Below are 10,538 nucleotides of genomic sequence, written 5' to 3'. Positions count from 1 at the left end.
TGTCTCTGCACCAAGTCTGGCCCTTCTCCACTCTCTTGTTTAAAATCTACCAGATGGCTGGATGTATTTTACTTTCAAATATGCTAAACTTCAGTATTAAAGCCTGAGTGAGCAATAACAAAAACAACATTTCTATCTGAACAAATATCTTTGGAGATTCTGGACAAGTTATATTTTTAGAAGTATAAAAGTCCAACTCCTACTAAACTCAGTGGGCTCATATGATATATGTATATGGCACAGTTTGGATTTAGAAAAAAAGATTAATTGCAACATACTGCAAACAACAATTTAAAAACAAACAAACAAAAAACCTTTCAATCCCCCCCATCATCCAATACATAAGGATTATTTCCAAACCTAATACAGAACCAAATACTTACTTTCCCTTTAACAGAATACTTAGTCGATCATCAACAGAGGTTTTATCTTCTGCAGCATACGCTTGACCTGTTTTTAAAGTCTGAATGTTGCAGAACTGCCCAGTTAATCTCTTAAACAGTTCTGGAGGCACATGGAGGGGTTCAAACATTCTCTTATAAAGACTACTGAGCTCTTTTTCAATTTTGATCTGGAATGGAATAGCAAAAATATTATAAAGGAAGATGGATCGGGAGATATAGGAGCATAAGACTGCACTTCAATTATTGTTGCTATATATAGTAACTAATTATAGTCACTATATATAAAAACTCAACATTTGCCAAAATAATGACACCTGAAAAACTTCTAGGTTTTTTACACTTAGGTCAGAAAAGAAACTTGTGTGGCATCTGTCCACAAATGCTGTCTATTAGATAATGACCACAGTATTTACTTAAAGCTAAAGCTTAGGACTGTGCTGCCATTTTATGGCTCCATTCCATACCAAAGGCATGTTAACTGATTTAACCCGAATAATTCTAGGTGTCCACTCCTGTAGAAGTGAACAAAATTTGGCTCAGGAGACGAGGAAGAAATCAAGACTCTTGTCTCTTTCACTCTGCATTCCAGGAGCTTTGTTCCTTCTAAGGAGTTCCCATGATCTGTTAGATTCATGTCTTGCATGCTGTGGGAAAGCATAGATTCAGAAAACCACTGCAAGTATTTGTTAATCACAAAGAAAAAAAAGCCAATGCCAGCTGAACATCCCATGCTCAGAGGACCACCAAAACTCAGGCAGAAGGAAAGAGGTGGAAAAGAAGCTGGCTGAAATATCAAGATGAGAAGTCTTTGCTGAATGAAAGTAGCTGAGAGTGAGGCAACTTCTAGTGGCCTGGGTCCTTGATTAGTTAAAAAAAAAAGGCAGGCTGAAAAGCAGCCTTCATACTTGGTGGGCAAAAGTGAAATCAGAAAAAGGGAGTGAACAGTGCATGATAAAAAAGTTGAAAACAAGCATAGCAGAAGATAAGGAGTTGAAAAAAGAGAAAAGCATAAGTGGAAAGGACAGAAATAAGGGGGAAACTAATTTAAAGTCATTAGTTTAGGATTAAAATTTCTTATCATTTGTTCTATGTTTTATTGGTGCCACTATTAGAAATAGGGCAAAAGGAAAGAGACAGGGCTGGTGCTGGGATGCATGTTCAGACAATAGTAGAAAGCAATGTTAGAAAGAGTGGAAATTTTAGTTGATTCTTGACTAGGGAGAGGGACAATGATGAGAACAAACACATTCCAGAAAAACAACAGGAATTTTTATTTGGAATTTGTGAAGTTGTATATTTCTGCTCTTCCTGTTCCTTATGTTACTTCCTGTCCTTGCAGTGATAGGACATGACAGCATCCTCATCCCCCTGCTTTATCTATGGCAAGTTACAGCAAATTTTTCATTTTTCAGGCATTATGCCTGGCAGTTGTACAGAAGGGTTCCCCCCCAAAGGTTTAAAGAATAGGTTAAACAAACACTTTTTTAGGATAGCTTGGGAAGGGATAATCATGCCTTGAGCAGAGGGTTGGACTGGATGACTCTATATAAACATCTGAAGTTTTAGGTGCAGAATTCCACAGCTTCTGAGACAGTCTCTGAAATGGATGTCAATCCAAAAGCAACAATATAATTAGACTAGACTCACACAAATAAAACAAAAGCAGAAGATAAAAGGTTGCAGGTACCATCTCAAGTTTGGCCTTTCCTGATTTTTGAGCACTTGTCTTTGCAACTTTAAAATTTCTCTCGACACAGATCAGAGTACCAATCTTGAAAATATTTATATGAAAAGAGCTTGGTATAAGAGAAGTCATATGGAAGCCAACAGGATAATTTACCAAATACTCAAATTTAAGACAAGATGGGTGTATCTAGTACAAAGACACTTTACTGTGTAGTAGACTAATCATTTACATGTGTGCAGCATTAACTGTGCAGTATATTAGTCTACTATGGGGTTAGCTACTACCTGCAGTAACTACTGCAGACTGCTGACCAGAAGCAAACTGCTCCCAGTCAACCAAGACAGCAGGGGGTGGAAAAAAAACAAAACTGTCCCTTCCCCCGGGTAACTTCTTCCCAACCCCCTGCCCTGGTCTGCCAATCAGGGCAGGGGGCTAAGGAGCAGCAGCTGTGGGGGTGAACATTTTCCCAGCCCCCTCCCCCAATCTGCTGATTGGGGCACAAGGCTGCTGTCCCAGAGGCAGGACAGCTTTTCCCACCCCTCAGAGACCAGGGCCTGATCCTGGTGCCCCCTGATGTACACCCTGGCTGCTGTAGGGGGGTACATCAGGGTTGGAGTAGCCCTGCACTGAACTGCTCCTGTCCAAAGCAAATGTGCTCCAAAAGGGAGCACACGTAGATGCCCTGCCAGGGAATGCTTACTGTACAGTAAGCTTTCAAGGCATTAATTGCATGAGTAGATGTGCCTGTTTTTTCTCCCGAGGCAACATGGGGACAAAAGCCCCTCATTTTACATTTGCATACAAGGGAAACTGATTAAATACATTGCAGGTGCGTCTCTACACTTTATTAATGTGATATGGGCCACTTCTGCCCTGTCTTATCTTTCTGCAGCACCCAGGGCAAGCTCCAGGCTCTCCCTAGGTGCTAGTTTGAAGGCTGGCAGGTTGTATGGGGGCTGGTCCCAATGCACACTGGGCCAGAAGAATTCTGCAGGTTGCAGTGGCAGATGTCTCCTGCCCCTGTGCACATCAGAAGGGGTCCTGATATGCACAGGGCCAAGAGAGAGCTGCCACTGCAGCTGGCAGAGCTATCTTGGTCCTGTGCACATTGGGACACACAGCTGTCAGCAAGCCCCATGCCCAGCAGGGGGTTTACTGGCAGCTGCCCCACAAGAAGGAGAGCTTCCAGTGAGCCCCTGGCTGAATAGGGAAGCAAAGAGCTCCCCAGTCCCTGTGCTGATCAGCTGCTGGCTCCTGGACCTGCACAGCACTGAGATGGGGGGGAGAGGGAGTGTAAAAAAAATGTCCCTGTCCCAGTGCTGATCAGCTTCCAGCTCCTGTGGGGAGCCAGAACCTGAGCAGAGCCAGGACCAGAGACTGAGAACACCCCACCTCCTGCGACCCCCTGCCTGCGTGGCTAACCAGGAGTAAATTTGCTCCTGATCAGCGTCTATATAAGCACTACTGAATGGTAACTACAGTATTTACAAGTAGTAGCTAACTGCACAAACTAATTTACTGCACAGTAAATACCATGCACTTGTAGACAGCGACATTTTACTGCACAGATTAGTCTACTGAACAGTAACACATCTCATGTAGACACACCCTGCCTACCTTTGAACTACTGCTAAAAGCAGCATGTGCTAAGTAAAGAAAACCAAGTAGAAAATTGATTAAATGCAGCCAACACTGGGCATGTCTACACATCACCCTATGGCAACTTTATAGCGCTGTGCTTTAGTACTGTCTTTTGGAAGTACACTTACAAAAGAAAGTACTAAGGCACGGCGCTATAATGTTTAGTATTTCCTTTTATAACTGTACTTCCAAAAGGCAGTACTAAACCACGGCACAGTAATCGCCCATACTGCGCTCTGTGTGTGTGGCTAGTTTTCACCACTATTTCACTGTAGCGATTCGCTAAAACAGGGGAGAGCACTGCTATGGTGTAGTAGCTGCCAAACCCATGTAGACTCATGTGATAGCACTAGGTCACCATAGCGGGTTGTACGGTGATGTAGCATGTTGCTACAGCGACATAGGGTGACATGTAGATACACCCACTGAGCATGATTATAAAGTACAACCTATCTGAATAAAAAATATGGTAGTGCCTACTGAACACAGTTCCCTTCAATGCCAACTCCTTTCAAGTCATGGTGAGCCACTACATTGCATGCATTTCAACTTGCTCTTCACTCCCACAGCTGAGCTGAGATTTTCATTCCTATTTCCAATGATTCCTGTTTCTTCACCAGCCTTAAATGTCTGGCAAACATCACCAAATTGGCCCCAAAACAGTTCACCCAGAATCCCTCTGTCATCCCCTCTCTCAGCCTGGAACAAACAAACCAACCTTTGTTTTTTGCCCAGATAATAAAAGTGGACTGACAAGCCAGTGAAACTGCTCTGTATCTTCCACCTGATATGACCACAGTTACCAAGTACTTTTCACACAAGTGCCAAGTATCTTTCACACTTTCTGAAATGGAGGAATAAGCAACTAAGAAGTCCTAGCTGCATCTTTGTATATACGTGAATGAACAAGGTACAATGTCTGTACATTTTTTCCTATACATATGAATTAGTTGCACTGTGGCCATGTGGGGGTAACTAACACAATCTCTCTCATTGGGGCTCACCTGCCACACCCTGATGTAATGGAAGAATAAGAAGTTAATTCCTCAATGAGAGAGGGTATAGTAAATCACCCTAGAAGCAGGATAAAAGAAAATTGGTTTATTAATGAATTCCCAGCAGGTTGTGAATAACCCAACTGTTTTCACAGCGTGTGGTCTTCCTTCACCCTCCACCCTCCACCACCATACAACTCACTCCTCTGAGCCAGTTGGCTCACCTCCAGTCTCTTTCCTTCCCTTGCAGGTATCAGTAGATTTTTCTTCTGTGGGACCTTCTATCCACCTGAAGATCAACCTGGTAAGTATCTCCCCCCTCTCTTACCTCTTTGGCTTGCTGATCACCGTAGTTACCTTTACCTGGTCAGCCAGTTTTATCAGTGACCCACTCCAGCACCGGGTTTGCCACTCCTGGCTTTCCCCACTGACTCTCCTTGTGCCGTGCCCCAGATGGCAAAGAATAGACCCATCCCATGGATTTTAATAGCCACTGGCTCTTAATCAGGCAACATTCACCCCTGGCACAGTCCTTCTCCCCAACTGTGCCTACTAAGTAATTATCCTTGCCCTGTCCCTGACCCGACTCTCCCTTACACTCACAATTTTGTAGCACCAAAGGAACAGGGCTGTTACTTGCCCGATTACATAGACATTTTAAAAAATGTGGATATTTTTAATTGCATATGTATGAACTGTATTTTTACTATTCAACCAAATCAGAATTATTTTCTCCTAGAGCAATAAAATGCATCTCTCCTTATAAATAGCTATCTTCTTTTTTTGCCAGGTTTCATCCTTTTCTATTCCCACAAGACTCCCCCTTCAGGGAATATGAATTATCATTATTTGAAAGATGACTCTTGGAATGGAAATGCTCAGGAAGAATAAACAGTAAGTTAGAACTCAAAGTAAATGATTGTTAATGCTACCAGCTGCTAATTACATTCTTCTTAAGTGACTACACTTACATGGTAATGAGGTTTTGAACATGCACATGCATAAATATTATGGCCCTTGGTTGTCAAAAGACCTTACAGTTGCACAGCTCTAGTGCCTACAGCATATAAATGTCTAAAAAGGTGAAGTTTAGACAATACTATATCTGTGGAATGTTAAAAATGGTGTGAAAATTAGAATGTGCTAGGAGTGTCTACATGTTAAGGGTTAATACCATTTCTTGCCTGCACTGCTCTGAGAGGGCTGGTGAACAGGGGCATGGCTGGGAGCCAGGACACCTTGGCTCTATGCCTGCTCTGGAGGAGGTGGAAAAGGGGAGCAGGAGCTGGGAGTGGTGCATTCTCAGATACTAAAAGACTGCAGATTGCTCATTTTATCTCCGTGGAGCAGACTGAAGTCACCCTAATAGGAGCTAGGTAGCACAGCAGGGTTAAAAGTTAGGCCACCTTAAGCAAGGATTAAGATGCTCAGAGGGCACTTAACATGAGTGTCTGCATTTTAGCTCATGCTAAGTGCCTTTAGTATGGTCGAAGCTTAGTTGACTGCAATCATTGTTGTGGGCTATTTTCCAAATGAGCCATATGGGCAGGTGTAACGTTTTTCTCTGTGATAACTGAAATGTTCTGGGGTAGTGCCAAAGCCTCAAGTCAGAGTTCAGTAAAAGAATTTTTGAATTAGGTCTAGCTTCACTAAATCACTAAATCCCCAAAGAGCCAAAAACCACAAAAATCATATTTTGGTCAGAAAAGGAACCTGTTGCTATTTCATGGGCTTTATTTAATGAAATAAATATTTAACAATTGAAATTATCTATCAATTATTCATTCTGCAATCTGTCTAAGATTGTAATAGTTTTCCCATTCTTTTCTTTTCCTAAGTGTGTAACTTGCAAGGATAAAGTAAATAAAATTGTTTGGAAGAGGTAAAAATCAAATTCAGAATTATTTTCTGAACTTTCCTTTACTACCTTTTCCATTTTGGGGTTTTTGTTTTAAACCTTCAAGTTCAGTATTAAAATCAAATTCCAACTACAAAAGCTATGAAAAGTAAGTACTGCATGTTGCATCTGCCAAAAAGTCTAGCATTCATAATCTATGATGAATGAGATGCATACATTGTCTGGCACATTTTTTTAGTTCTGTTTAATTTTATACCAGCATTTCATGAACAATTTCAAGAACCACAAGGTGCCCGGTTTCTGAGGTGTCAAGTACCTTTAGCTGCTACTCACTACAGTTGTAGTTATGGATACACTGATTTTCTGGGGGGGAGGAATCAGAAATTCCTTTGTGCTATACTCCTTTTCATCAGGTAGGTTAGCACAAAGGTTCTCTTGGGAAATCAGAGGGTTCATTAAGCTAGGTGCAGAGCCATATCTATAGCATGGCAAAAGGTATTCTCAAATAGAAGGGGAATGCTAAATTAAATTATAGTATGGTTGAACATAGATGACCCTGCAAAATCCAGAGTTACTGCAACATAGCACAGAGATCCCCAAGGTCAGCTTGAGCCACAAAGATCTAGAGTCCCTTCCTGGTCCAGCAGAATCTGCCCTATACCTAACAAAATAAAACCACAGAGCAAATACATGTTTTATACCCAATTTACTCTTGCTGCAACTCCTTCGATTTCAGTAGACTTGGACAAATTATGAATTTGACCTTATGTATTGTACTTCCTAGGTGGTGATGGCTAGCATGTCCTAAAGGTTTGTAAGAAACATGGATTACAATCTTCCATTGACTTCCAATGGGACTTATAGGAGTCAAAAATTTAATCTTTAGACCCAAATACTGAAGTGATGCCGTAAGGCCCTCACAAAATTGAAAGCAGACACCAGAACTGATTCTTGGGACTCTCTGGATATGTCCTTGGTAAGCTGTAGACTTAAATCTCATGCATTTCCTGCAAATGGCTGATTTCTGGGTACTCACAAGCTGAATTACATAGCAACTTCAGGTAAATGGAGACATTTTTATTGAATTATCTGTTAAAATGATTAATACAATTACTGCAATGTTCCTTGAGGTACTGATATTGACTGAAATGTATTTTATGCTGCCCCTATATTTTATTTCAATTTGCTGCAATTTTATAGCTATAATGCACTTCAGTGCTGAATATACTAGAGGAGAAAGTTAATTGATCTGGTAGATATGTATGGGACAATTAGTTAGAAGGGCAGGAAAGGATGACTTTGGAATCAAAGAGGTGACTAAATCCTAGGCATGGGCCAGGTTATAGTCTCGTTTTTGAGGATGAGATGGGAATGGAGGGTTTGTTTGTTTTTTCCAGTGAAAAGTATGAATTAAACTTCTCTATCTTGCTAATGCTTGACAATAACTATTCACTGCTTTGTCTCTAAACCACGCTTGTCCAACATATGGCCCGCCAAGACATTTTATCTGGCCTGAGGTGCCTGCTCTGCACTCCACGGTGGCAGTGGCAGCGGGGCAGTGGTGAGGCGAGGTGAGGCCGGCCCGTGGGCCCCAGCCAGCAGCGAGGGGAGTGGAGCTGCTTACCTCCGCGGGGCCGGGCCCATCAGTGAGCCAGGTCCTGCTGCCGCTGCCCCAGCTGTGCCTGATTAGAGGAGCTAGGGACAGCGTATGCAGCTTGTTTGTTGGCTCCACCCCTTGCCCCGGTGCATGGGCAGTGGAGCTGCAGCATGGCCCACACCCTGCTGCATGCGTGGTGGACAGAGGCACGTGGTGGACAGAGGTAAGTTTCCGCGCAGAGCTGGGGGTGCCAGGCCGGGGCCGCAGGGTGCGCAGTTGCCAGTGCCCATGCCCTGCTGGAGCAGCCCCATACGGGAGACCAAGCAGTGGCCACTGGCGCTGCCAGCCCACACCTGCCTCCTCACCCACCCCCCCACTTCAAGCCAGCCCCGCTGCCCTGCCCTGCCCCGCCCCTTAGCAAGGCGGTGCCTGCTTCCCCGGCCAGCCTCCCCTGGGCACTGCAGCTCTCCGGGCCCGGCTGCCTGTGCGTGAGGCCCCAAGGGGGCTGCTTCTCATGTGCTGCTGGGGACGGGAGGAGCCAGGCCAGGTCTACATCGGCCAGCAGAAGTGGCGGTAGAGCCGTGTGCCGCTCGGGACGGGAGGAGAGTACACCGGTCAATCCCGAGTGGCACATGGCTCCACTGCCACTTCTGCTGGCTGGTGCAGACCTGGCCGGCCTCCTCCCATCCCCAGCAGCACATGGGAAGCCGGCTTCAGCTGCATGCTGATTTTTTTGGCTGGTGTCGACCTGGTTCTGCCCAGGCAGGTCCTGCAGCACCATGTCAACCCGGGCATGGCACCAGCAGGCCAGGCGGGCCCCAGGTTAACCCCGGCCTGGCCCTCTGGCTTCTCCAGCACCAGGTCAACCCAGGCATGCATGCTATGTCAACCCCTGCAACTTCATTGGTGTCAAAGGTAACATGACATCACTTCCTGATGTGATACCATTTTCTGTGATGTCTTTGAATATGGCTCGCCGGCCCACTGGGTGATAAGAAGTTTGTGATCTGGCCCCACTTTCAAAAAGTTTGGACACCCCTGCTCTAAACCAACGTCTTTCTAGTACAAGTTTCCTTTTAGATGCTTTTAAAAAGCCATCATGCCCCATGGCATACTTCAAGAGCTACCTGCACTTTCCCCAATCTAAGTCATCAGCAGAATTTATTAAAGTTAAATGATAAGCCAGCACAGTTTTGTTAAGGTAATTTTCTGTTGACTGACAGTTAATAAATTGAGTTCAGACACAAGCATTCTTCATTTTTAGGTCTTGTATTAGGTGTGTATGCATGACAACTAATGGTAGATAGCAATTTACCCCAGATTCTACTTTGTAGTACATCTAATCTATAATAAGGAACAGACACACAACCAGCTTTCCAAAGCTACTTATTCAATTATAAGTATTATTACAATGACAATGCCCAACTACTTAGCTTGAGGGGGGAGGGGGGAAAAATGGCAACTTGCATCAAGCAAAGGGCTACACTGAAATGAAAATGACTACAGGAAACTGGTACACAAGTGGCACACCAATGTAACTTATGCCAGTACACAGATTTTCTTCATTTTATTACCTGTAATGGAGCGACTTACACTAGTGTAAAGACTAAGTCATATGTCCACTCCATTTCATCCTGAAAAAAAGAAAAAGTGCTGGCCTAAACACAATGTGTATCTACACCTAACATTGGAATGTTCGATACTGCTGCTTAGCACAGCTGTACTATAGAGCCAGATGGATAGGTGGGGGTGCAGCCATACCTCCCAGGTGGCTGTGCTGCACATGCAGTGAGCTTTGACTTCATCACCTTATCAGAGCAGCTCCAGGGGGCAAATGTCAATCCCATTCACCCCACCACCATGCTGAATTCAGCGTGGGCAAGGGAGTGTGAGGCTGAGCAGCAGCAGTGTTCATTCCCCAGGTTCCAGAGTAATGCTGGTGAGCTCAAACAGCTCATTCTGCACATGCCGCACCACCAAATGATGGTGAAACGGACATCCCTGGATCCACCTTTCACAGAGCCTTGTCACACAGCACTCATACAGTAGCAAAGTCCAGGTAGGATTTCAAATCTCAGATACTTGAATTTTCACATTATTATTTTATTACACAAAAATGTAGTTTATCATTGCACATTATATGACATTTATGACACTCAGGTCAAAGTGTCAGAACTAAGACTTCTAATTATATTTAAATATACTAATGACACTCTTGAATGTATACATGGCTATAAGGTTTTTTCTTCTCTGATCCCATGAGGCAGTGGTCTTTCATGCCAGGGTCTACAACACGCTCAACCACCTGCTCTTATCTAGCAACGTGGGAAAGGTAGAATTATTACATCAGGAGTTT

At 43.8% G+C, this 10,538-nt stretch overlaps 1 protein-coding gene across 2 annotated transcripts in view; it reads right to left on the bottom strand.

The window, feature by feature from the left end:
* The window catches only part of BVES (blood vessel epicardial substance), a 94,760-nt gene that overhangs the window by 31,784 nt on the left and 52,438 nt on the right, over positions 1–10,538 (bottom strand). For both annotated transcript variants that reach the window (XM_019520158.1, XM_019520157.1), the window contains exon 4: positions 384–571. In XM_019520158.1, the coding sequence (XP_019375703.1) occupies positions 384–571 (188 nt within the window). The remainder of the gene's footprint in view (positions 1–383; positions 572–10,538) is intronic.

The sequence above is a fragment of the Gavialis gangeticus genome, unplaced genomic scaffold, assembly GCF_001723915.1.
Source record: "Gavialis gangeticus isolate Ggan-Ray unplaced genomic scaffold, GavGan_comp1, whole genome shotgun sequence".
Classification (NCBI taxonomy): domain Eukaryota; kingdom Metazoa; phylum Chordata; order Crocodylia; family Gavialidae; genus Gavialis; species Gavialis gangeticus.
This window is presented reverse-complemented; position numbering and strand designations above follow the sequence as displayed.